We start from the raw sequence: 27,759 nt of genomic DNA, 5'->3' as shown, positions 1-27,759 counted from the left end.
ATTTAAGCGGGCCACTTCACAAGAACGAGATATGTTCCAGTATTTATCTGACGAATTAAGTGTCAATTAGCAAGCCCCGCCTTTCCATCGTTGCAGCCGTGTCTACCAGCCTGGAGTAGAGGGGTTAAGAGGCAAAGTCGAGATCAAAGAAATAGAGGAAAATAGGGTCAGGCTCTGAGCAGCTGGAAATGAAATTGGAACAGTGGTGGAAATACAAGGAAGGCGTGGCAGGAGAGCCGCAACCCAACCGCGAAGATCCTTGGGCCGATAATACTCATGCAGGGTGTTCGTGAGAGGAAAAAAATGCAAGGGTGTTGGAGTGAAGAACTACGAAGGCTTCGGTGACAGCTCGGACTGGGTGTTCGATTCGCAGGGGCGGGGGCGACCCAGGAGTCTTCCATTGTGCGCGCCCCTCCGCTCCCTCCCCTCCCTTCCCCGCCCCCGCCAGAGCCCGAGCCCTCACAGCTCCGGGCCTCAGCACCCGTCGCTGCCGGTGCCTCCCATTTGTATAAGGTAGGAGACAATATGCTCAGCCATCCTCCGACCCTTTCTCACCGGATGAAGATCGGCGTCGTCCGGCCTTCCCCTTGTCCATCTTCTCCTCCTGCAGGAGTCGTAGTTACTGTCGCTGTCACCTCAAGACCCCTTAGGCTGGGGGAGGGAGGGGGAGGGGAAAGGAAAAAAAAGCCAGGAAAATACGAACCGCGCTTGCGCAAGAGCTGTCGTCTGCCCTCAGACCGGAAATCAACCGCTCCTCCCACCTCCACCCGGAAGTTACTTCCTGGGACCTGTTTTCTCTGTGGTTTGCCACTTCAAGTCTTTTTTTAGAGGCGCTTTTTTCATTGTCTCTGCCCTTATGACAAAGTGAGTCTGGTTGCAAAGTTTTAGCCAGAGATCGTCAAGGGGTTGTGCTGACTTGGAAGACTAATTTGCCTAAAAATTAAATGGAAAACTTTAGGAATTCCGCCAGTTCGCTGTATCCCGCCAGGTGGCCCCAGAAGTATGAGAATAAAACGTTACCCCTTTTGCAGTATTTCTTTCCTCACGGTCTCTCCTATATATTTGTCCTCAAGGCGCTTCCAGAAACTCAAAAACAAGATTTTAAGACAGCAAAATCACTTACTAGCCTAGTGATTGGTTTAGCAGTTGAAGTGGAAATTAGGTCAGCTGAGGAAAAATATGTCGGAGAGTATCTCATTAAATTCAAGCTCGTCATTTTTAAAGACCAGCAGATAAGCTCTGCATCAATTTTTTAAAACAAAATATTGATATGATAGGAAGTGGGTGGCCGTAACCTACAATTCATACAACTAACTTTTATTACAGTACCTAAGGGCATAGCTCTGTCCTCAATGAACTCAACTTTTAGACTGATTATTTTTTAGTCCTTTCAAAGGGCTCATCAGTTTAGAAAATTGCCCTATTTTGTTAGCCATTATGTACATACGTGAATAATTTTTTTAAATGTGTAAGCCTTAATCACAACACTTTAACAAAATTCAACAGAGCACTCTAGTCAGAGGCAAAATGATAATGTAATGTTCCAAGCTGAAAGGAATCCTGGAGATACTTGAATTTAACATCCGCTCCCCCCTTTCCCCTTTTACAAAGGTCAACAAAGGGACTTGACCAACTCTCCACTAGAGCCCAGTCTCTTGCTTCTTGAAGTTGGCGTCTCAATAATTACTGTGTGGTCTGTGCTGAGGTGGAGATAAGCCTTCAGGTGCTAAGGCTTAATGGGGCTGGGGGAGGAATAAGCTGAAAAGGGCAGGAGTCGCTGAAGAGCAGGAATATTTAAGGGCTTGCTAAGATTGAAATTCACTACAATGATTCCATTTAGAGGCCCTAGTTTATTTCTGTTTAACAAATAAAAAGCATTGCTTGCTGAAAAATATTTTAAGTTTACTCATAAATCAACCTTTTCAATTGAATAATTTAATGCAAGAATCAAACCGGCTTAATTTATTAGCCAATTTTATAGGAAACAAATTAACTGCAAAGATGGAAATGGAGCTGAGAGATGGAAATATAAAAAAGGAAAATGTAAGTAGGCCTAATATATTTTCACCAAACTAGCAGCTTCCATAAAAGTAAGTGGTTTTAAAGTTTAGCAGTAAGAAATAAATTTAAGAGAAGTGAAACTATAAGAAATTGATCAAATTATTCGGCATGCAAATATTTCATTGCCACTGAACCAAATACAGCATTTCTGCTAAACAGACTTAGTGAGCTAGTTTGTTTCTTTGAATTGGAGCTTGTTTTGAATGACATACTTGAAGATAAATGAACTTTAGGCTCAAGAATTTCAAATTTGCTTTTTTAACGATTATTTTTATTGTTGTAACTTTAACAATCAATACTGCATAGTTGACTGTATTGCAAACAACTAAAGTACTAAAAAGTTCAGTTTCTACTTTTGAGGGAGCTATTTAACAACCTCATTTGCCTTTTGTGAAAGGCTAATTAAATGATCTTTCTTTTACAGTGTTTTATGATGTTCAGTTGAAAGCTTCCTTATTTAAAAAATATGAAAGACCAAAAACAGTGAATGGTTTTCTTAGTATGTTTGAGGAGAATGTCATTTCTTTTATGTACGTTTATTTCACATGCTATAGAGCCTTTTAAATTAAAATCATTTCAGATTAGAAATTCATCAGCCCAGCATTTTATAAGAGGAGAGGATGGACTGGTTTGATCCTAATGAGTATGGTTCTTTATTAAGTGCTAGATGTGTGTATTAAGTATTTAAATTAGGTATTCATTATAATTTTGTTACAGCAATGGGTATGGTTTTAATAGGTTCAAGACATTATGGCAGTGTGAAATTGATCAACCCTTTATTTTACCCCTTGATTACAATTTCTTTGAAGAGAGCTTAATGAAATCTAGAAAAGGCCCTTTCTCATCACAAATGAATTAACTTTAAGTACATTACAAATGTAAATAGATTTGGATGACCACTGGGGACATCTAGACTTTCTACCTATTTTAAAAATAAAAATGAATAATCTGGAATTACTTACCATAGGCTCCAGGAAAGCCTAGATTTTGCAGATAGAGTACTGTGTCATAATTGCTATTCGCTTTATTTTCATTAGTAGTTGACACTTTAAAATATTGAGAATTTTTACATGAAGGAAGTTTATCTTCCACAGATAAGATGCAGATAGTTTGTTTGGCTTCAACGATATCTTCCTTTGTAAGGCAATCAGTAATAGTAACTACCCTGAAATAGAATAGCCTGTTCCAGAAGTTATGAAAACCTGCAGTAACTCGGGGCATTTGAGCAGAAGAGGTAATCTATTGTCCGGCAAGCTGTAAAAGGAAAATGTTGTGTAAAAACATTTAACACAAGGTTCCTAACCTGTCATTTGGCCCTGGGACTGAACCTGAGGTACCTTGTACCTACATCCCTAATTTCTTTGAACTGTTCTATCTAAAAATGTTGTGTTTATTTAGCATTTCTACACCTTAACACATCTGGCTGATTGTAATAGAAAAATTTCATATTATAACTTAGTAAAATAGAGGCTTTAATCTTTTTTAACCTTTAATTTTTGGTACCCATTTACCTCTGAATAATCCAAATCAAGAAGCCTAGAATCTAGGATTGGACAAAGTCAGTAAATCCAAAATGTAGCTGTCAGAATTATTTGGGAGAATCTTCTTTTAAATTACCTATTTCCATGTCCCACCTCAGACCTTTTGAATCAGAATCTCCTAGAAGAGGGGCCTAATAATTGTATGTTTAAAAAGTTTCCCAGGAATACAAATCGGTTTAAAAAAAAAAGGAAGCATAAAACTAAACTAGGGCTACACACTCAGGAGATAAAACCATAAAGAAATACAAAGCAGTGGTCACTTTTAGAGGGAGGGATAGGGTGCTTGAAGGCACTTTACGGATGACTGTCAAAGCCAACCTAGGGTGGTTACAAGGCTGTTTCTCTTTATAATAGTTCACTAAACTACTAATTTTTAAAACTTTCCTAGGAGATTCTGTTGCATAGTCAAATTTGGGAACCCCAAGATTTGGTTACAGCTGATTTTTTTTTTCCTGCCCCTAATATTCTATTTTCTAAAAGTCTTTGCCTCAGGTGGATTAAATTCAGCTTCTTTAGTCTTTCCTGGGGAGGGGTAGGCAGAAGGAAGGAATACTATTTAATTTGCTCTTTCTTTTGAAACTGCTATGTATACAATTTAATAAGGTCTATCATTTTCTACTATTTTTCTACAATTTATTAAATGGAATTTTATACAGGCATAATTATTTTTCTTAAGAAAAACAAAACCCTCATTCTGTTGCATTCTGTGTTGGGAAAATAAAAATAATGCTGCTCTTGTACCAAAACAATAATTGTTTTCTTAATTCTGAGGGAAGCATCCTTCATTCTGTGCTTCTTAATGGCATAGGATATACAAAAGGACCTCTTTCTTAAATATACCAACAGATGATGATTACTAAAATAGGGCATCACTGTGTAACCAGGGGCAAAGGGGAAATAAGAAATTATTACTAATGTCTACAAAGTTGCAGTTTTGCAAGACTAAAAATGCTCTGTGGATGGATGGAAGTAATGGTTGTACAATATTATGAATGTACTTAATGCCACTAAACTACTAAACTGCATGCCAAAAAATAGTTAAAATGATCTAATTTATCATATTGGACAACAATTTTTAAATAAATAATTAAAAAAATAACCACACTTAGAGCAAAACATAACAGCTGTGTCACCACCTAATCCAGATTACTAGTACCTAATTTGAAATTCTATTACATATTATTTTCTTTTTTTATTTCATTCAACACAAAATGACTAGACTACTTGATAAAGGAAACTAAGTAACAAATACCCTCACTAAATTTTCAGTAAATGAATGAAAACAGTCAAATACTATGCATTTTTAAGATCACTGGTAAAAAGTATTCTTCTCTCAAGCTCCTAGAGCTACTTGAGTTACTTTGGACATGTCACTTTACCTTTGGAAAGCCTCGCTTCTCTATAAAATAAATGCATTAGCTAAGAATATCAGTAACATCCCTTGCAGCTCTAACAATCTCATTCTTGAAGCTAAGCTATCGTATTCTAAACCATTCTTTAGAAAACTAAGCATATAAAACAATTTGATTGTCTCCTTTATTTTAATGGACCATCTTGATTTGCAAAAGAGAAAACAAATATATATAGATGCATAAGACATTCTCTAAGAATAATCACAAATCAACCTTTATTAACTTTAGAATTATAGAAAAAGTCTCTTTAAATTTTCAAAGCTTTGCATGCATCTCTCTCCTGTATACACAGCTAGAGGATTTTTGTTCTTCCTTATGCCCTTAGCAAAAAATCATAAAATTCTAACAACAATATTTAAGTGCCTACTATTCACCAAGAACTAGAGATATAGTAGTGAACAAAATGAAGTCCTTGTCCCTGCTCTCATGTAACTTACATTCTAATGGGGGAAACAGACAATAAGCAAGTATATGTCAGTTAATAATAAGTGCTAAAAGAATAGAAATGAAAAGGGGGAGAGAAAGAGAGAGAGGAGAAAGAAAGGGAAGGAGGGAAGGAAGGAAGGAAGGAAGGAAAGAAGGAAGGAAGGAAAAAGAAAACTGAAGCATCATAGATAAAGAGTGAGGAAGGCTTGGAAGGTGTTGCCCTTTCAGATAACCTGTTTCCCCGAAAATAAGACCTAGCCGGACCATCAGCTCTAATGCATCTTTTGGAGCAAAAATTAATATAAGACCTGGTCTTATTTTACTATATTATATTATAAGACCAGGTATAATATAATAATAATATAATATAATATGATATAATATAATACCGGGTCTTATATTAATTTTTGCTCCAAAAGACGCATTAGAGCTGATGGTCCGGCTAGGTTTTATTTTCAGGGAAACACGGTAGAATGCTCAGAGGAAGTTTCTCTGATCATTTAACAGGTGGGCAGAAACTTTACGGAAATGAAGCCCTATAGATAACTAGGGGAAGAGTGTTCCAAGCTGCAGGAATGCCCTTAAACAGGGGCTTGCTCCACAACTTGGAAGCAAAGAGGCCAGGTGTAGCTAGAGTCATGTAAGCAAGAGAACGGTGGGAAATGACACCTGAGAAAGAGCTAAGAGCCAGATGAAGTCGCTAGATGAGTAAGCAAGTGAGAGAATGGAAGAAAATGACACTGGAGAGCCAAGGGCCATGTAGAACCTTATGGGCCATGGTAAGGACTTAGGTGTTTATTCCGAATGAGAGGGGAGGTCACAGAATTTTGAACAGTGGTGTAAGATCCAATTTAGATATTTTGAAAAGATCATTCTAGCTGCTATGTGGAAAACAGACTGCAGAGAGATGAGAGCTTATGGAAAGAGGTTGGATAGGGAACTTAATGAAGGTGAGAGTTGATGGTGATTTGGACTAGGGTAGTAGATGTGGAGGCAGGATAAGTGATTAGATTACAGCTATATTTTCAAATAAGGGAGCCTGCAGATTTGATGATTGACTGGATGTAGTGTGTGAAAGAGAGAAGGGAGGTTTGCAGCATGAGCAATTGAAAGAATGGAGTTGCCATTTGCAAAGACAGGAAAACCTAGAGGGAGAGTAGATTGAAAGGGGTGTTTGGGACATGTTAAGTTTGAGATGACTATTTGACATCCAAGTAAATATATCAAGTAGACGGTTGATATGAATTTGGGGAGAGTGACAGGTTGGAGTATATAAGCCAAACAAAATGTGCTACAATGAATTCTAAAGGATTGTGTACCTTTTCATTCTGCAAGATACTCTCCACCTTGCTCCTGTCTACCCCCACCTCCACCTGCCCTTCATATATCTGTGTGCCATTTCGGTTTTTTAGTTTGCAAACTCCCATTTCCCCTGAGAATTGTCTCTCAAACAACTAGGTACACAAACACTTAACAAAGGTAAAAAGATGAATAATGTATAACATGTGCTATTAAAAAATTCTAATTTTGTTTATATTGCTCTCTGGAAGAAAAGCAGCTAACAAAGTTCTTCATTTAGTTCATTGAGTTAAATATTCTTTACCTTTCTCTTTATTTTAAATCAGAAAAGGGAAGTTTTCAGCACAGCATCAGAATAAACATTTTTAGATTTGAGAGATTACTGCTTTTCTGTAAAAAGAAAAAAACTCCTCATCCATGCCCAATTATAAAATAGACCTTTTTTGGAGAGCAATTTGGCAATATCTGGTAAAATGGAAGATGTTGATATGACCTAGAAATCCTACTTCTAGGCATATTGCCTAGGAAAATTCTTGAAAAGTGCTCAAAAATATAGCTATAAGAATGGTCCACCCGGATTGTCTGGGCTGCAACGTGTCCGTGGGGGGAGGCAATGGCAGTGGAGTTCACCACACAGGTGAGGTCCCCTGTCTTTTCACTGGTGTCCATCTCTGTCATTGCATTCAAGTCCTGATGGGCCGTCTCAGGACTCGACCTGTCATACAACTATGTGGTAATGGCACACAGGTCCACTGCCGTGAACTGCTGCGTGTTCATGTTATTTCAGCTAAAGACTTGAACCTGCTGCTTGCCAAAAACACAAGATTAGGGATTATGTGGTTACCGCCATGGCTTCAGCCCGTTAAAGAGGTGGGCATGTGTGGAAGATCACTGTCATGGAGCTTTTCAGTCCCAAGTGGGAAAGGAAGGTCCTACTGTTTATCCTGACAGCTAAGTACAATGCCTGCAGCTTGGAGTATAAGCAGAGTGGCAAGAGCATTGACATCATAACGCAAGTCCGTGGCAATGTCCAGGACTGTATTGGGCACCTCTCAGAGACTGGCATTATGGGCATCATTGACCCCAAGTGCCAGATGATTGGCCTGCAACTCTTTTCAAGGTTATTCCACTAGACTGGGACAATAAAGAGCTCAAGGCCTTGAACATCCACCTGGAAGAGTTGCATGTCATGAACGTCAAATTCCTAGATGATTGCCAAGTAGCTACTATCTGTTTTATCTACCAGGACCCTCAGGGGCAGCATGTAAACACCTACAAGGTGTCTGAGAGAAGGAGTTCAATGAGGGTCCTTAGAAACAGGAAAATATAGAAGCTGAAGCTTCCATGGTAATCGCAGTCCCAGAGCCTACAGGGAAATGAAAAGGCTTTAAAAGGTTAAATGGCTTGCCCTAAAGGCAAACAGCTATTAAATAAACAATTGGATACTGAGGCTCTCTGATACTCAAACTCATGTTCTTAACAAACACATACACACATACACATATACTCTCTCTTAATTTCTTAACACTGACACTAGCAATTCACAACCCACTTCCAATAAGTAGCACTCAAAATGATTTTCAGTACCACTCAAGTTGCTATCAAGGCTTATGGCAAAATTAAAATGGTGCTTGCTTTGATTTCTTAACTGTTTTCTCACTTTCAGAATCTTATTCTCCGACTCCCACACCCCACTGGCACTTTATGAAGGTGTTTGGTTGTTTGAAGCAGCCAACCTATCTAAACTGCTTTCTAGTCCTTCCTGTTCCATTAAAACCTTTTTCTTCAAGTGTTGCTGATCTCAGGTGCTATTATGTAATTAATGTATTTTTCCAACATGTAAATAACTGATTGACCTAACCATCCTTTAAAAGGAGAAGCCTCTGGAATTAGATTGATATAAGTTTAAATCCTAGCCCCACATTTCTAAGTTGAGTGACTTTCATCAAGTTTCTTACTCTTGATAAGTTTCAGTTTCTTCAACTTCTGAGTTTTAATTTATTTATGCTATCTAAAACAGCAATCTCTATCCTGCTGTTCTGCTTTATTTTTCGTCATAGCCTACATATTACCTGATATATAAATGTTTATATGCATATATTTGTTGATTATCTGTCTTTTTTCTTTTTCTTTTTCTTTTCTCAAGGAGGCCACAGCTCACAGTGACCCATGCGGGGATTTAATCAGCAACTCGGGTGCTATCAGCACCATGCTCTAACTGAGCTAACCAGCCACCCCTGATTATCTGTCTTTTAATTAACTGCTGTATCTTCAGTACCTAGAATAGTGTCTGGCAACATATGAATATTATATAAATATTTTTATAGTAACTCTCTAAATTAACTGCTCAGTCAGCTGCTTTTTTTCTTTCTCAGACATCAGACATCAGTATCGCCTATTATTAAATTGATCATAACCTACACTGGTTGGTTCATATTTCACCCTCACTGCCATCCCCTGTAAAAAATGTTAAAATGCTTACAGTGGAAATAAACAAAGACCAACCAAATGAGAAAAGCAAAACCTTATTTTTTTTCTGAGCTCCCAATAGCAAGGGAGTCAGCCACCATTGCTTGCCTTTTGTCAGAGACTTAACGCGTAAAGGTAGGCAGAAAAGTGGGAGAGCATTCTAGTGGAAAAAAGGGAAGGCTGCTGGCATGGGGAAGCTATAGGCAGGCTGACTAGTAGCAGGGCATCCTATGTGATTGGTTAGGGGTGCATACTTGGCTTTCTCTTCTCAGACCTAAGTTGGAAGCGGGGGTAAAAATTAGGGAAGCTGTCAGTTATTAATCAACTCCTGGTCATATTGGTCCAGTTGTAACGGAAGTTACTGTTTGGCTTCCTGGTCACTAGAGGTAGCAAGCAGTGTGACTTCCTACAAGTCTGACTTAGAGCAGGCTAGCTTTCTGGGCTGTTTATTACAGATAAGGAGTTGGCTTCCTGGGTAAGTCGTTGCAGGTTGTGGGTCATATTTCTTTTTTTATATATGGTCTGGGCATTGTCCCTTAGTATATTCAGTCTCTCACTGTTTTGCGTCATTCACAAATATTTTGAGTTAAAGTCTTTACCATAGGCTAAAAAGTCAATGTTTGTAAAGTGCTTAATTTATCATGATTTCCCACAAGAAGAATTAAGCAAGCTGAAATTTTTACTATTTTTTTTCTTTTTTAGCACTAACCTATTATTGCTTTTTACTTTCAGTGGTTAACAATGACACAGGAACTGAGCTTCCAAAAATTTACTGAACAATCTGACTTACTAGAAGAACTTAAATATGACTTCAATGAAAAAGCTGAATTGAGACACATTGAGACACAAGGGCCTTTTGTCTTTAACTATTACAAAAATGTCCCTGAGAGGAATAGCAAGCGCTACCAGGCCCTTGGCCATTTGCTCGAACAATACATTTATGAGCTTTTGGAAAAAGTGTGCAAATTACAAAAAGTCTACATCCCACCGGAGGCTGATAAGGAACCAAGAAGCTTCTTTTTCATGAGTGAGAAAGCATTCACAAATCACCATTCTGCTCTTCTCATCCTTCTTCAAGACCATGGGGTCTTTCGAGCTGGTCAGTGGAGTCAGCGGGCAATAGTACATCATGGTCTACAACATGGAAGTCAGATACCGTGTATTCAAATGGCATTGCAGGCACATTATGATGTAATTGTGCTGAACCCAAATGACAATTTTGTGGACCTAAAGATAGAAAAAGAGTGGAAAGGTCTTTCAACACAAAATATTGAATCCTCTTCCCTAAAAATGGTTGAAACTGAGAGCTTTTTCTCTCTCCAGAAGCCTCTCCAATGTATTCCAAAAAGATGTAGCAACACCCCTGAAGAACACATGACTTACGTTTGGGATTACTTCATTTCAAAGACTGAAGGCAAGGATGTTGCCTTCATTGTACACGGTTATGGAGGCTTGGTTTTTATGGACTTGCTTGTTCGTAGGAAATCGGAAGTGATGAGCAAAGTATATGCTGTTGCACTTATTGATTCTCAGCATCATGTGAGGCACCAACTGGGAAGTGACGTACAGTTATTAGCATGGATAAAGCACCACTGCCGTGAATGGGTGACAAGTCCTAAGCCTTTGAATAAACCTGCAGTTACTGTTTTGAAAAAAGAGTTTCCAATGGTTTCTGCTGGGACAGAAAAATATGACTTAGCCCCTTCCTCTAGCCTTCAGTCAATTTTTAAATACTTTAAGAAAGCTCTGAGAGCCAAAACAAATATTAATTCTTCTCATGTGCCAATAGTAACAAGAAGCTCCACAAAAATATAGCAAAGTGTTTAAGATACATTTTTGTCATATAAGTTTTTTTTTTGTTTTTTTGTTTTTTGTCCAACTGAAACTTGGCTAACGTAGATGCTAGAAGAGAAAGAACACTTCCAGCTGGCATACAGTATTATATTCTGGATTATGGTTTGATTTGTTCCTTTTCTAAAAGCACATATGTTCTCTTGTAGCCTATTGATGAACCAGGAAGTCAGTCCATAATCATTAATATTTTACCATACTAGTAAAGTTAGAGGATCTTTCTTTTGAAAAGTGGCTTTCATATGGTTTAATAGAATGACATTAAAGCTGTAGTAAATAGAAATTAAATATTAAGTCAGTCTGATTTCTGTGTTATTATGCTACATTAAAATTACAAGGGAACATAAAAATTAAATATCATAAGGAAACTTCATTCTTTGTATGTTTATGTTCTTTTGGTTAAAATTTTCGTAGTGTGTATGTGTGTTTACTCATGCCCTTAGCTAATATCTGAGTGTCTACTATGTGCCAGTCAATACTAGGTATTGGGAACACTGGCAAACAAGGTCAACACTGCCTTTATCCTTACGGAATTCACAATCAAAACCAATTGCAAATGTGAAGAGTGTTAAGAAATAACAGGTGCCATAGAACATCTAGCATAAGAGCTAACAAAGTTTATTTTAAACTTTGTCTCCTAGGGGGCCACCCTACCCTATTTCCTTACTCTGACTTCTGATGCCAATCTATTTTTGCAGCTTGAGGTGAAAAAGAAAAAAAAAGAAAGAAAGAAAACACAAGAAAGACATCTCCAGTGTTTTGGCTCCTATAAGCTGAAGCCCAGAGATATGTCCTGGTAGAGAAAAGACAGATATGGAAGGCCTTCAGGAAAATCCTAAGACCTTCTGACATCATCATGTGATTTTTTTTTTTTCCTTTCTTGTGGAAAGTAATTAAAGTTAATAGACTGTGATCATTGTTCAAAAGCAAAGTACACCAAGATATGTGTGTCACTTCCCAATACTAAACTAAATATATCTCAACAAAAAAGAACACATGGTTAGCAAATTTACTATGGAAAGTCTCTCTTTAACTGGAAATTCCCTCACTTGCTTTTCAATTTTTCTTCAAAAACTGGTTCTCTAATATAGAGTGCTTCAGGATAACCTAGATGTCTTGTTGAGACAAAGATTGCTGGGCATCACTGCCAGAGTTTCTGATTCAGTAGAATTGGAAGGTGGGGCCCCAAAAGTTGCATTTCTAACTAATTCACAAATGATGCTAATTCTGCTGGTCTGGGGACCACACTTTGTGAAGCACTGTTAGAAAGGCCAGGGTGGTAATAAAGTTAAATCTACCTCATGTGAGGTGAAATTTATGATGGATTATCATCTGGCCTAGTTCCTCCTCTAAGGAAAGCAACAAAAGGGGTTTGTTGACTAAGCCCGTGTTTTATGACCTCAAAGATCTCTTCTCCCAAAGAAACGGTGTCCTGGCCCAACAATGCTTTATTTTCTTTTGTTAATAGCTCCTTTACCCCATCATGCTTCCTATAAAAACCTTCCTTATTAGATTCCCTGCCTTTCTCTATGGGAAAGTGACGTTGCCTAAATAGTCCACTTTTAGCTTCTTAGTCCCACCCTCTTTCTACCTATAAAAACTTTCCATTTTGTACAACTTCTCAGAATGCCCTTCCATTAATAGTTGCTTGATGGGATGTTGCCCAATTCATGGATCTCTTAATTAAAGCCAATTAGATCTTCAAATTTACTCAGTTGAATTTTGTTTTTTTAACAGTACATATGACTTTTTGTTTACCCATTAATCTATTGATAGATGTTTCCATTGCTTCCACATTTTGGCTATTGTCAATAATGCTAACATGAACATTGGATTATGAGTGTCTGTGTCCTTGCTTTCAATTCCTTTAGTATAATTTAGGAGTGGAATCTAAACTGTTTTTCATAGCAACTTCATCATTTTACATTACCACAAGCAATGCACAAGAGTTCCAATTTCTCCACATCCTCACATCCTCTGACAATATTTATTACTGTCTTTTTTATAATAGTGTTGACATAAGAACATCCAAACCTGTAGAAAAATTTGGTAAGAGTTTACTAGCATTTATTTGAGCCAAACAGAGGATATGCCTGGAAGCAAGATCCCAACAGACTGAGAAAAATGCTTCCTAGAATGACAGTTTGTAGCTTCTTTTATGCATTTGAAATTAAGGAGGGAAAATAAGGTAGGGAATGAAGGTGGGAGAAAGCCAAGTGGGGATTGGATTGCAGGCTAGTTAACAAGATTATGTGCTCTCTTGAGGGTGGTTACAACTGAGAGGTCTGGAAAAGATTGCTCTGGCATTTCAAAGGTGTGTTAATGTAGATACTTAAGAACAATGGACAGGGTTTCCTTAAGGCAAAGATAAACTTTTTACTAAAAATGTCATATGTCTGTGTCATGACTACCCACCATGACCTGTCCAGTTAGGAATTTATGATCAGATCATCCTGTGAGTTTACTTTCTGTCACTGTACTTTCCAGTTTTATTACAGAACCCTTTTTTTGTCCATAATAGGGATCAATGAGTGTAAGGGGATATCCCATTATAGGTTTGATTTGCACTTCTCTAATGATTACTAATGTTGACATCTTTTCATGTGCTTATTGGCCATTTGAATATTCTTTGGAGAAATGTCTATTCAAATTCTTTGCCAACTTTTGAATTGGGTTGTTTTGTTGTTGAGTTGGAGTTCTTTATTTATTCAGGATATTAATCCCTTATCAGATATGAGATTTGTAGTTGCCTTTTTAGTCTGTTGATACTGTCCTTTGATGTACAAAGTTTTCAGTTTTGGTGAAATCCAAATGTATACTTTTTCTTTTGTTAACTGTGCTTTTGGGGTCGTATCCAAGAAATCATTGCCAAATCCAATGTCATGACATTTCCCATGTTTCCTTTTAAGAGTTTTATAGTTTTCATTCTTACATTGAAGTCTTTGATCCATTTTGAGTTAATTTTTCTATATGGTTTTCGGTTAAGGGTCTAACTTGTTCAGCACCATTCCTTGAAAAGAATATCCTTTCCCCAATGAATGATGTTGTACTGTATGTTTTAATAATGACAACTGTTGATGAAAAAAATCCAGCCTAAGAAAAAACTTATAAGAGTTATATTTGAGCCAAAATGACAACAATTGCCAGGAAGCAAAGTCTCAAGGGATTGAAAAAATGCTCCCGAAAATGGCCGTTTTGCAACTTATTTTATACATTAGAATCAAAGGAGGAGGGTTACATGAAATTCATCGGTTGTAGATTAAGGGAGTGGGAGAAAGCAAAGCGGGGAAATCTCTGGATTGGATAAAAAGTAAAAAGGAGAGACACACTTCTTTTGCATTAGTGGGTAAAGGATAGTTAATAGCATTTTACAGCACATAGAGATATTATTTGGGGAACAAGATAACAATGAGGGATTTTGTAGTTTCCTGCTCTGGTGTGGTGGGTTGGGCACAAAAGGGATTATTCTTACATTCCAAGCTTATGTTTTCTTAGATGCAAAAGGAGATAGGCTCTCTTAAGGTAAGTATTGACCTTTGTCTAGGAAGCTACAGGCCAAGGATGTGACTACCAGCTAGGAATCACTTCTATTTAGGACTTTTTATGTTCAGACCATCTTATGGGGTTATTTTCAGTCTCCTGAGTTTATAGAGTTTAACCTGTGGCCCCTTTTCCGTCCACACAACTAAATCACACGTTTTTGAAGATCTAATTGGTTTTATCAAGCAATGAATGAATCCAGCGGCACCTCATCTAGCAACTAGAAGGGCACGTTCTAAATCAAAACACTTTAAAATGCTGTGCTGGCTAAACAAAACACCTACAGACCGAACTTTGTCCCAAAGGCCACGAATTTGCAGTACATGCTTTAACTTCATTTTCACATTAAATTTTCCAAAATAGCTAACAGGAGCAAGAGATATTCAGTATTGCCTATAGGTTCCAAGCATTGTACCAGGTACTGGTGATAAACTAGTCAAAAAGTTTAATAAGTTAAAGTCCTAGCATCTAGGAGTTTAAAGCTGAGTGAGACTTGTGAAAACATTTATTTTAGTACTATGTAAATGCTTATAAAGGGACCAAGCAGAGTGTAGGTTAAGAGAAGAGGACTAGAAAGAGCTTTAAATAATGGGAGGACAGAAAAAAAATAACAAAAACACAGCTGGAAAGCCCATCTGGATTGAGATGGTCGTTTGCAACTACCCAGGGTAGGGCAACGAGCCTCCTCCCCGACTGAGCTGCTTTCCAAGCCAAAACGCTTTCCCCTGTGGCGTGACGTCATATCGCAGCGACAGGGGGAGCGGGCGGGATTTCCGGCTGCGGGTCCGCGCCAGTGACCATCACTGTGTTGACTGACAGGCGAGCTGCGGGTCAGGTGTGGCGCCAATCTCTCTGGGCTGCACTTCACAGCAGAGTCTTGCGTCCTCTCGGGGTCCCTGCGGTTTGCACCGGAGGGAGCCACTGTGTCTGCAATCCTGGTATTGGGTGTTTCTTGTCCTCTCCCGGTGTGCGTGTCGAGGTGGGAAGACGCGGGAGACGTTCTAAGATAGACTTAGCGGAGCATGTGCGCTAAGAAGGCCCACGTAAGAGGAAGCCCAGTGATTTAAGAAAACTATAAATAGTACAATATCTGGAACAAGAGCAGTGTTCCCTAAAATATATCCTTATTCGCTTTTTTACATTTTAGGTTTTCATTTCTATGATACCCTAAAAATCTTTACCAGTTACTTTTCGTTCTGAAATCAGCCTTTCTCATATTGGGGCTGAGAACTCCCGGTTAAATATTCCAGGGAGTCTAAAGTAAATCGTTTCTTTCTTTAAAGCATGTGTGAACATGTTTTAAATGTGAGAAGCATTGACCCAGGGTATTTATTCGAAAAATACTTAAGTAATTACCGAGAGCCATATACGGCCAAGCACTGGGTTCACTGTTAATATAAACAAAACATAGTCCTTGTTCTGATAGAGTTTACCATCTAGTGGGGCAAAAAAGTAACTAGACAATTAGAATACAGTGTTATAAGTACTATGATAGAGAGGTACAGGATGCTATAAGAACTAATAGGAGGAATACTTGATCTAAAGTGTGAGGTGAAGAATAGCTATGGCTGCAGAGGTTAGCAAAGGGTGATTTCATGAAAAACTTTATAAGCCATGTTTGTAAGTTTAGACTTTAACCTGGCTTAGAAATACACATTGGGACGATATGAGTGCATTGATCAGATTTGCCCTACCTCCAAATGTCATCTACCTTAAAGAGCAAATCTAGAGGCTAGGACATGCAAGTAAGAAAATGGGGTTGAAGACAAATGAATGGATTCAAGAACTATTTAGAAAGTAAAGTGAAAATAACTCAAATGGATTAGGTATGGTGGGTGTGAGAGAGGACAATAATGAAATGACTCCATTTCTGGTTTCAGCAAATGGATGGATAGCCGTATCCCTCCCTGAAAAACTCGGAGAAACAGATTGGGAAGGGAAGGGAGAGAGATTATTTCATCAAAGGGGTCTTCTGATTCATGGTGATTGAAGCTATTGAGGTAAATCTGACCTCACAGGGGAAATGTTTAGATTGAAAAAAGGGCTAAGGACAGAACTCCGAGGCACATCTGGGGGCGAATCTAAGCATCAGTACACAGGTCAGAGAAGCAGGAGACCAAGGAGCATGCAGAGTCATTAAAAGAAGCCACGGGAAGAAGGAATTTTTCTTTTCAAGTATTTTAATTGCATTTTGTAAAAAGTTGAATTTCTTTTTTTGCTTCAAATCCAGCACTAGTTTCACATTTGTAAGCATCTTTGTTTTGTGAACATCTGTACCTTTACGATAAAATTGTGGTATCAATATAGATATATATAGATATCTCCTAATTTTGGACATTTTGTTTGGCAATAACATTATTTGCTGCAAAATAAAGTCTGAACTGGAGAAAGAAGGGTTTTTTTTTTTATTGTGTTTTGTTTTAAAATCAGCGATCTCTCTATATTTCTGTTTTGAAAACATACAAAGGCATTGGTATAGCAGCTCATAAGTGCTTTTTACTAGTTGTCATATTCTGTAACTTTCCAGCCTTTCGTATTCATGTGTTGCTTATGTTAAGGCTCTTATGTTTGGGTCTCTATCTGGGTAAGTGTAGAATGGAGACAAATACAGCCTCATGACCTTAGCCACATCAGTGGTATATAACTTTGTTATCTAGTATCATTGATTTTCTGGGCCCCTAGATTCAAATCTAAAAAGGATCCTCAAGATATCCTATTGCCTAGAGCAATAGGGAAATTCATGTCTAAAATAAGAACCCAAATAAGTTTTAAACTTTTTGCCTGGTAAGTGATTGTAGTCTCTAGGCCACAGGAGTCTAGGAAAAATTAATGGTACAGCAAATAAAGTTGTATTAAGATTTGTGTTTCAGAAATCAATTGCATTTTGATGTCTCAAATTTGTACTTGCACAGTTAGTTGAAAGGTTTTTAAAATCTTTATCTAACTTTTCATTACATTTTTCTTTTATAGGGGTTTTCTTACGGGCCTGTTTTCCTCAAAATGAGTGTTAGTATTACCTTCGTAAGACCTTTTACCAGAGTTTTGGTACCATTTACCCTTCATAGGAAGAGAAGGGTTTTATATTCAACAATTCTGCCGAGATACATGTCTTCCAAAATACCTGCTGTGTCCTGTCCTAATAAGGAGAGTACATCACCTCCTAAACAGCTGGAATTGGATGGGTGGAAAGTTACAATGAAATCTAGTGTGCAAGAAAGTGTTTCAACAGTCTCAAGTACCAAAGATGAAGATCCTGTAGCTGCCACCAGGGAGTTAATTGAGATGTGGAGATTGCTTGGCAGAGAAGTACCAGAACACATCAGTGAAGAAGAGCTCAAAACCATTATGGAATGTGCTTCTAAATCATCGAAAAAAAAATATTTAAAATATTTATATGTTAAGGAAAAAATGAAAAAAGCTAAGCAAATAAAAAAGGAAATAAAAGCAGCAGCAAAGGAAAAAGCAAAAACAGACCAACTGCTAGAAACGACTAAGGAAGATAAACAACAAGACTTCCTGTTTCTCCGACTTTGGGACAGGAACATGGACATAGCAATGGGCTGGAAGGGTGCCCAGGCTATGCAGTTTGGACAACCTTTGGTTTTTGACATGGCTTACGACAATTACATGAAACCAAAAGAACTGCAGAATACTGTTTCCCAACTTTTAGAAAGTGAAGGATGGAACAGAAGAGATGTTGATCCTTTCCATATTTATTTCTGCAATCTTAAAATAGATGGCCCTTTTTATACAGAGTTAATTAAACGTTATGGAGAGAAATGGAACAAATTGCTTTTAACAGCAACAGAAGAATCTCACGTAGATTTATTCCCAAAGGACAGTATTATATATTTAACTGCAGATTCTCCTAATGTTATGAGTACTTTCAAGCATGACAAAATTTATATAGTGGGATCTTTTGTAGATAAGAATCAGCAGCCAGGTATATCCCTAGCCAAAGCAAAACGGCTGAATCTAGCAACAGAATGCCTTCCATTAGATAAATATTTACAGTGGGACACTGGTACAAAAAATCTCACCTTAGATCAAATGATGCGTATTTTGTTATGTGTGAAAAACACTGGTAGTTGGGAAGAGGCTCTGAGATTTGTTCCTAAGAGAAAACATACTGGTTATCTGGAGATTTCTCGGTATTCTCAAGAGCTTCTCAACAGAGTGAAGAAGTCAAAGACTTTTAATTCATTTCCAAAAGGCTCTCTAAATATACGCACACAGAAAAAAGTAACCTGAATGAGAATATTTGATCGATTAAACAGTAAATGGACTGGAAATATAGTTCTATTAGTCTCTTTCTTCCTGAATGGAATTCACTTGCTCTTTCTTTTAAAGGTTGTCTTTCCAAACGAAAGTATTTTATCTTTCCCCAATTAATATCTGTAAAACTTTGGAAATTATAAAAAGAAACTTAATAACCTTAGAAAGTAACAAATGTTGTCCAAGTTTGTTGAGCCCAGTAAAACTGTTGTATCATTGGTGTGGCTTTTTTTTTTACGACTACTTGGACTGAGACTCCATTTTCCTTCTTAAGTGTTCTTTTAGCCATGTCAACAACTACCCTCTCATCAAAAATTGATATAAAGATTTCTAAACTTCAGGTGGTGGTTCATGTATTAAAGTAACATTTGATACAGTGCTGGGCATGTCATAGGCACTAAGGTATACTGTTTAACAGAATCTTTATTAAACAAAAGGTTAAGATAATCCCTTGGCATGTCATGTGATTTGGCTATATCATGAAAAATGGGTTTGGGGGATAAAACTCATTTCTTGTCCTCTTGGAAGAAAAGGGTTTATTTGATAAGAGTTACATACAGCATTTCCCTATTGTAGTATAGATGGTTTTCCTTTTCTAGGAAATAGTTCCTTTTCTCCAGCCATATGATTTGAATGGAAGCTGCCATATTTTATTTTATTTTACAGACCTTGCTCCCCTGGCCACAGCTGATTATCCCAAAGGAGACTAAGCTTAGATTCAGGCTTAGAGATGGGCATCTGACTATAAGATAGGGCAGTCAGAACGCTTTTCCAGGATTTTTGGACTTGAGAATTAAGACAACCTGTGTTAGTTCCTTTCTCATGGTGGGCTTTGACAGAAAGCTCTGGAATTGATAGTGGCCATGTCCTTCTCTATAAAGGAAGCCAGGCTGCAGGAGGAGAGTGAAGCTTACCTACAGAAATAAGACCAATTTCTGGAGCTGTTCAAATCCCTGCTTTCAGTTGTCTCTGAGGTCTAGCTATAGATTTGCCTTTAGCATTTATTGGTTGTTCAAACCTCATGAGATGTCCTGGTATCCCGCTAATAGATTCCCCTTTGCTTAAACTAGTTTGGGTTTCTGCCACTTGCTACCTAATGAGTCCTAATATATTTGAGAAAATATGTACTTGTTTCCTAAGAAGTGAACTTTTAGGAACCATATTCATTGTAGGTTAGCTGCACCATTAAAATTTTTGATAACATGGGAACTAGAGATGTATGGCCAAATAGTTCTACCTAGTTTCTGAATTGGAAATTAGCTTAAGATACACTAACCAATACATTTCTTAAAGCAGGATCTAACTTTTACCAAATACTAAATAACTACTTTGTGCCAAACAGAATGCAGCTTTACATGAATTGTTTAAACAACTAAGTTAAAAGTACTATCATTAATACCTTTTTTACAGGAAAATTTACTCAAAATAATTCAGCCTTAAAATATCTTAGAATTCAAAACATTTGTCTGACTTTAAAGTCCCAGTTTTTAACCTACAAATTATGCCCTCTATAATAAGGCAAGTATAAAATGAAATGGAGAAACAAGGAATGCCTAACCCAAACTTTTGGGATCAGGAAAGTCCTTGAGGAAGTGATGTGTAAACTTAGTGTGGTATGAATGAATTTCAACTGTTACACCCTACTAAAGTGGCAAGGTATTAATACTTGAACTGCTTTGAGATACACTGAAGATGATATAGCACAGTGGCTAAGGAACAAGAGGTAAGATTGCCTATCAGGACCCACTAGAGTAAGGCAAACAAGGTTCCTATGGCAGAGGTCTCCCAACTCCCAGCCTTGCTCCCTAGGTTCCAACTCCACTCTTACTGGCTCGGACTTTGCCTAAATTGCTCAACCTCTTGAAATTTGTTAATTTCAAGGAGATATGAAACAGTACTTGACTCATAATAAAACGTTTAATATGGTGTCTGGCACATAAGTGTTAAGTAAATATTAATAACTAATTCAGACTGTGCATTCAAAATGGAATGGAATTTCATTGGAATGCATGTAATTTCTAATACTAGTATATGCCAAGTTATTGTGTCCCTTTAAGGAGTACCTTCTTATTTCTGTATAACAATATGCTAAGGTATTTCAGTAACACATTAGAATTAAAAAAAAAAAAAAGACAATTTTCCTTTCAAATAGCCAAGCAGTAACTGTTATTCTAAGACCTCTTATGGAGTTAAATCCCAATAACAAGCTCATCCAGTTTGAACTCATACTGATTTTAATTTTTTAGAAATTGGAACATAGAACTTCAGATGCTGCTTCAATTTCTCCAAACTAGATGGTCTGATTTCCCAGGCACTGAGTAGGAAGTAATGGCTTTTCTATCACTAATACCCAATAATTTATTCTACAGTATTCCTCTTTGAAGACAACTTTTGTTGCCTATGTTGTCTTTCCGTCTTACCTATTAGAAACATGTTTTCATGTAATGCCATTTCTAGTTCTGTCCTTTTGCTCTTTTCACACATGCTACCAACTCCCTCAGCTTTTAATAATTAAAACAATTTTAAGTCTTTACTTGCTACTATTACCCCTACCATATTACCCAATTTAACTTTATATATCTAAGCCAGATTCTTCAAGCAAGTATTTAGAATACACTGTTTGCATTTCCTCTACACCACTGTTACATACAAATACAATTTGAGCCACATATGTACTTTTAAAATTCCCAGTAGCCACGTTAAAAATAAGTGAACAGGTAAAATTAATCTTAATATCTTTTGCTTACCCATATGCCCACACTATTATTTCAATTTGTAATCAGTAATTGTGGATGAAGGAGAGGTTCTAGAGAAAGTAAACTCACAAGGTGGGTAATCTGATCATAAATTCCTAACTGGTCCAGTCATGGTGTGTAATCATGATCCAGGTATATAAGTTCTTTGATAAAAGGTTTATTTTTGCCTCAAGCAAGCCCTGTCCATTGTATCTGTGCATCTAGGTTAACACACCTTTGAAACGCCTCTTTTTCAAAATAATCACCCTCAAGGGAGCACATAATCTTGTTAACTACTCTATGATCCGATACCCACCTTGCTTTCTCCCACTTTCATGTAACCTCCTTAATTTCAAATGCATAAAAGAAGCTACAAACTGTCCTTCTCCAGAAGCACTTTTCTCAAGTTTGTTGAGATCTTGATTCCAGGTGTATCTTCTGTTTGGCTTAAATAAATTTTTATGAAAATTCTCTATAGGTTTGGATGTTCTTATGTTGGCAGTATAAAATCTAATGAAATTTTACATTCATGTTCAGTTTTTCATACTAAGCCTCCTGAATCTGGTGTTTTAGTGGTTACATCACATCTTAATATGAATACTAAATTTTCAACGGTTAAAGTAAAATTCAGTCCCATCAAAATAGAGTTGTTTTTACAAAAGCTAATTGCTTCAGTTTTTTAAAATTAAATAACATTAAAAGTTCAGTTCAGTTGCACTAACCACATTTACAGTGCTTATTAGTTCCATGTAGCTAGTGGCTGCCATTGAACATTGCAGCTCGAGGGTACTGCTTGATAACACTGGTATCTGTTTTGTGCTTACATATCGTTTCCAGCCAGATTCAGTGGCCATTTCCATGGCATATCTACTGAATGCTTCTCTCCTTAAAATACTTCTTGATTTCCATGTCACAGCAATTGTTTTATTTTTCTCACTCTAGAAGCTTATCTTCCACCTGGGCTCATTCATTCATTCAGCAAATATTTATTGAGAACCTAGTATGTGCCCAGAAGTGTTTTAATTTTGGGGGATACAGCAGTGAACAAAGTATTCTCAGGCTTCATGGATATTAAATTCTCGGCAGAGAGAAGACAAATATGTAAAATGTTATATAGTAATAAATGATATGAGGGTTAAGAGAGAAAGGGGAATGCTGGAATGGAGAGACATTACTATTTTATAAAAGGTGGTTGGAGAATGCATTCTAAGCAAGTTGTTGACCGCGTAAGAGCACCCATCCTACCCTCTCCAAGCCATGTACTGTGGCACAGGGCCATGTAGGCTAGAAGGAAAAAGCACCATTTTCTTCATACAAAGGCACTATCTGCCTTTGAATTATAAGCTTAAAAAAATGCATTCAATAAGAGAGCACTTTTCTAATTTGCACGAAGACTGATGAGATTGATATTTGAACAGGGACCTGAAGTAAGAGCGAGCTATGGAGATATGAGGGAAGGAAGTTCCAAGTAAAGGGACAAACGAATGCAAAGGCCCTGAGAGAGGGTTCAAAGTACAAGATGTTATTGTAACTGATGCCCAGTAGGAAAAGAGCTGAAGATGAGGTCAGAGTGGTAGTTAGAGGTCTGTCATGTAAGCCTCTTAGACCATTTTAAGGACTTTGGTTTTTATTCTGAATGAGATGGGAAGAACAGATGGTCTTGAGCAAAGTGGCATGTTCCTGATGATTTAATAGGATAACTAGATTGTAAACTCCATGAGGGCAGGGATTTTTTTTTGGGTCATTTTTCATTGCTGTGTCCCCAAGGCCTGGTACGTGCCTGGCACATAACAAGCACTTAAAATTTTATGGCAAATATATGGTGATGGAAGAACTGACTCTGGGTGGTGAACACACAATGGGATTTATAGATGATGTAATACAGAATTGTACACCTGAAATCTATGTAATTTTACTAACAATTGTCACCCCAATAAATTTTAAAAAAAATTAAAAAAAAAAAAAATTTATGGAGTGAATGAATCGGATTTCTTTTAAAAGGATCACTTTGGCTGCTTTGGAGGCTAGATTATGAGAGGAACCAGTTAGGAGGCTGTTGTAATAACAAAGGTAAAAGATAATTGTTGGGGGCCGGCCCAGTGGCTCAGGCGGTTAGAGCTCCGTGCTCCTAACTCCGAAGGCTGCCAGTTCGATTCCCACATGGGCCAGTGGGCTCTCAACCACAAGGTTGCTGGTTCAATTCCTCGAGTCCTGCAAGGGATGGTGGGCTCTGCCCCCTGCAACTAAGATTGAACACGGCACCTTGAGCTGAGCTGCCTCCCAGATGGCTCAGTTGTTGGTTGGAGCGCAGGCTCTCAACCACAAGGTTGCCAGTTCAATTCCTCGAGTCCCGCAAGGGATGGTGGGCAGCGCCCCCTGCAACTAAAATTGAACACGGCACCTTGAGCTGAGCTGCCGCTGAGCTCCCAGATGGCTCAGTTGGTTGGAGCCTGTCCTCTCAACCACAAGGTTGCCGGTTCAACTCCCGCAAGGGATGATGGGCTGTGCCCCCTGCAACTAGCAACGGCAACTGGACCTGGAGCTGAGCTGCGCCCTCCACAACTAAGACTGAAAGAACAACAACTTGAAGCTGAACAGAACCCTCCACAACTAAGATTGAAAGGACAACAATTTGACCATTGTTCCCCAATAAAGTCCTGTTCCCCTTCCCCAATAAAATCTTAAAAAAAAAAAAAAAAGATAATTGTGGGTGAAACCAGGTGGTAACAGAGTAGTTACCAAATACCAGATATATTGGAGACAGTGAGTACAAACAGTCCTTTCAAAGAGTTTCTATATGAAGGGGAAAAGTAATGAATGAAGAGGTAGAGGGAGATATGCGATCAAGAGAAGAGTCTTTTGTTTATTACTTATTTTGTAAAAATGGAAGATATAAAACCATGTATGTATGCTGTTGGGAATGATCCAGTAGTAGGGGTGCAAATCTGATGAAACAGTGGAGTGATGATTGTGTAGTAACAAAGACAGAAAGTGTAAGTACAAATGCAGGTACGACACCATAGATTATGGTGGGAATATACAGAAGTTCTGTTTTGATTTCTATTATTTTCTCAGTGAAAATAAGAAGCAAAGTCATCAGCTGAGGGGGAGGATATACTGGACATTCTTGGACAGCAGAGAAAGTGTGAAATAGTCTAGGAAAGTGAATGAATTAGGCTTGGTGGTTCTCAAAGTGTGGTCCCCAAAGCAGAATATCAACATCATTTGGGAACTAATTAGAAATGCAAGTTTGGGGGCTTCTATCCACTGAGTCTACTGAATCAAAAATTGTCTGTGGTACCAGAGTTTTAACTGTTTTAAAAGGCCTGTCAAGTGGTTCTGGTGTACACTAAAATTTGAGAATGGTACAGGGAAATATTATAGGATTATAAGGCTGAATTAAGGACCTATTCAAGGTTAGTGAAACTATGGCTACTTTTCCTCTCTGAGTTTGTAGCTCTCTGCCTGAATTCCAAGTTCAGCTCCACCTCTTTTTCAGAGTCCCAGTTTCCTCTTGCATAAAAATGAGAGTAATAGTAGCACTTAATTCATAAGGCTGTGATGATTTAATTGTTCTTGATTTCATGTTAAACTTGCAAAGTATGCTTGGCATATAGTAAGCATGAATAAATGTTGGCTATTATAGCTGTCACCTCACAAATTACGCATTCAAATTAAAATAACTGTCCATATAGCCTGCCATTTCCAGCTGTTTAAACCATTACTAGAATAGCTCTTTAGAGATTACAAACAATAGCTACCATCAAGCAACCACGGACATGAACCAAGCAGTATATTACAAATTTTACCTGCATTATCTCACTTAATCCTCTCAGGAACACTATAAGTATTATTACATTTTTATAGTTAAAACATGACCAGTAAGATTGCTTTATCAGTTCAAACACACAGGATTAGCCAATGGCAGAGTTAGAATTTAAATTCAGTTGTCTAATGGAATGCTACTGCTCTTTGCCTTGCGGTATACTGCCTTTTTATTCCCCAACCCATTTATTGGGGGTTACTGAAACTTGCATTAATTTCTTCAGTATTTATTGAAACTGGTATAATTGGCCTGCCTGATGGCTCAGGTGGTTGGAGCGCCGTGCTCCTAATGCTGAGGTTGCCAGTTCGATTCCCACGTGGGCCAGTGAGCTGCGCCCTCCATAGCTAAGATTGTGAACAACAGCTCTCCCTGGAGCTGGGCTGCCTGGAGCTGGGCTGCCGCGAGCTGCTGTTTGTTGCCAAGTACTGCCGTGGGCTGCCGTGGGCTACGGTGTGCTACGGTGTGCTGCCAGGAGCAGCTGGTGGCCAGCGTGAGTGGCTGGCAGCCATCGTGAGTGGGCAGCTGCCAGTGAGAGCTGCCGTGAGCTGCTGTGAGCAGCTGGCTGATGACCCACTGCCTCAGCTTGGGGGAGCTCAAGGATCTTAATATCAGCTAGCTGTGTCCTACACAACTAGACTGAGAAACGACAGCTTGAACCAGAGTGGGGAGGGCGGCGGAAGAAAGGGGTGGGGGAAGAAACTGGTATAATCTAGATCCTGGGGAAACAATGGTAAGATGTGACTTCATGGAACTGACAGGTGAGTGGATTATTATCTTCCATCCTTAACTTCTCTACATTGTAGTATATGGAACTAAATGTCTCCTAGATAGCTAGCTATATGTGACTCTGTCTGAACTTAATTTTCCTCATTTAAAAATACAGACATCTGTAAGTAAATATATACATAATTTTACATAAAAATCTGTGTATGTCTCTTTAATAAATGATAAAAGTGAGAGTCTCAGTGATTAAGTAATTTGTGATCACATCTGGGAAAAATAAAACAAACATGAATTAATTACCTGCTCTATGTAAAATACTTTGCTGGGCACATTTTTACATACATTGTCATAAATCGTACAACAGGGACTTCGAATCATCAAATCAACGCATCACCACCAAACCCCCTGCCTCTGTCATGGGAAATATACTTTGACTCTTTCTCCACTCTCCAGAGTTGAGCCCAGAGGAGTCATCCATCCATCTTTAATATATGAAATGCACAGTACAAAGTGCAGTGAAGGAAAAAAAAAAAATCTTTAAACGGTCTCCGTTTGGGGGTGAAAAAAAGTCTTTGTTGTCAAAAAACTTTTGAGCCATCTAGGCAGACAAGTTTTTTAAAACACATACTGAGGGAAATATAAAGTAACCAAAGAATGGTATATAGAAATTAACTCATTTAACCCCCATGACTGCTCTTGAGGAGGTACTATTATTATTTCTATTTTATAGAGAAGGAAACATAGGTCTGTAGACAGTTAAGAAACCCTCAAGATTCACTCAGCCAGTAGAGGGTAGATCAGGGAATTCAAACCCAAGTTTTGACTCCGAAGACCAATTTCTGTAATACTCACTGTATATTGTAAGGCAAACCCAGAAATTCCAGTTCCCTAGGCAAGGCATCAAACCTGTGTGGCAAGAGAGAAGTATAAAAATAGAGAAAAAGGGAAGATGAGGCTGAAAAGTTAGGCTGGGTCCCAATATAACTCTTGGACTTCATTCTGCAAACCCTGGGGATCCACTAAAGATTTCTAAGGAAGGCAGAAATTACTGAAGTCTTCACTTAATAAAATAACTTCTCCTAACTTGATACATAAATTGGGGCCTTTAGAAAAAAAGTTTTACCACTAGGCTACGTGATCTTTGACAAATCATTCTTTGGCCTCAAAGATAATTAAAAGAGGATAATTCCGTATTGGACTATGGTGGGGAATTAAACGAAATAAAGTCTGACACAAGAGGGCGCTCTATGAACGCTAATTTCTCTCTTAATTGGGAAAAAGAATACAGGCCTACAGTTTTTTGTTTTGTTCCGTTTTGAGCAGGCACAAGAGATCCAGCAAGACCAAAATGAAAGAGCCGGCTAGCTTCAGCGGCAACCACACCCCAGTCTGCAGAAAACCTTACACGATTCCACGGTTTGAAAGGTGATGATCCCACCTCCCCTCACTTCTCTGGATCCGCCACTGGACCATGAAAATCTAACTGACCTCCATTCAGTAAAAGCCCCTAACCAGTCCTCATAAAAACCACCCAGCCTTCCCCGTCCTGATTTCGGCGGTGGCTCGTTGACGTCACATTTACTTCCGTTTCCGAAAGGCCT

General features: G+C 38.2%; 3 protein-coding genes and 1 long non-coding RNA gene across 11 annotated transcripts in view; 2 read left to right on the top strand and 2 right to left on the bottom strand.

The window, feature by feature from the left end:
* SENP7 (SUMO specific peptidase 7) overlaps window positions 1–725 on the bottom strand; it is a 115,601-nt gene extending 114,876 nt beyond the window's left edge. For 3 of the 7 annotated variants that reach the window (XM_019711204.2, XM_074332590.1, XM_019711206.2), the window contains exon 1: window positions 556–724. In XM_019711204.2, the coding sequence (XP_019566763.2) occupies window positions 556–595 (40 nt within the window). In that variant the 5' untranslated portion in view covers window positions 596–724. Of the gene's footprint in view, window positions 1–555 lie in introns of all 7 variants that reach the window. The other 4 variants (XM_019711205.2, XM_019711207.2, XM_074332581.1 and 1 more) reach the window with 3 other exon arrangements.
* Window positions 79–11,432, top strand: LOC109434355 (putative protein ARB2BP). The gene is made up of 2 exons (XM_019711208.2): window positions 79–513; window positions 9,941–11,432. Exon 2 carries the CDS (start codon window positions 9,950–9,952, stop codon window positions 11,021–11,023), a length of 1,074 nt encoding a protein of 357 aa, XP_019566767.2. The 5' UTR covers window positions 79–513; window positions 9,941–9,949; the 3' UTR covers window positions 11,024–11,432.
* LOC141571604 (uncharacterized) lies at window positions 10,297–27,734 on the bottom strand. The gene is made up of 3 exons (XR_012496500.1): window positions 27,647–27,734; window positions 27,011–27,064; window positions 10,297–10,435 (listed from the first exon to the last, which is right to left on the bottom strand). It is a non-coding gene; the product is annotated as an uncharacterized LOC141571604 (long non-coding RNA).
* TRMT10C (tRNA methyltransferase 10C, mitochondrial RNase P subunit) lies at window positions 15,399–19,092 on the top strand. Of its 2 annotated transcripts, XM_074332611.1 has the most exons (3): window positions 15,407–15,537; window positions 16,480–16,599; window positions 17,570–19,092. In XM_074332611.1, the coding sequence occupies exons 2-3, from the start codon at window positions 16,579–16,581 to the stop codon at window positions 18,848–18,850; spliced, it is 1,302 nt and encodes a 433-aa protein (XP_074188712.1). In that variant the 5' UTR covers window positions 15,407–15,537; window positions 16,480–16,578; the 3' UTR covers window positions 18,851–19,092. The 2 variants fall into 2 exon arrangements, with proteins under 2 accessions (XP_019566768.1, XP_074188712.1); XM_019711209.2 differs by lacking the exon at window positions 16,480–16,599 and having other exon boundaries at window positions 15,399–15,537.
* Window positions 27,735–27,759: the final 25 nt, after the last annotated feature.

The sequence above is a fragment of the Rhinolophus sinicus genome, linkage group LG01 (assembly GCF_036562045.2).
Source record: "Rhinolophus sinicus isolate RSC01 linkage group LG01, ASM3656204v1, whole genome shotgun sequence".
Lineage (NCBI taxonomy): Eukaryota > Metazoa > Chordata > Mammalia > Chiroptera > Rhinolophidae > Rhinolophus > Rhinolophus sinicus.
Note: the sequence above shows the minus strand (reverse complement) of the source record. Positions and strands in the feature narration are given on the sequence as shown.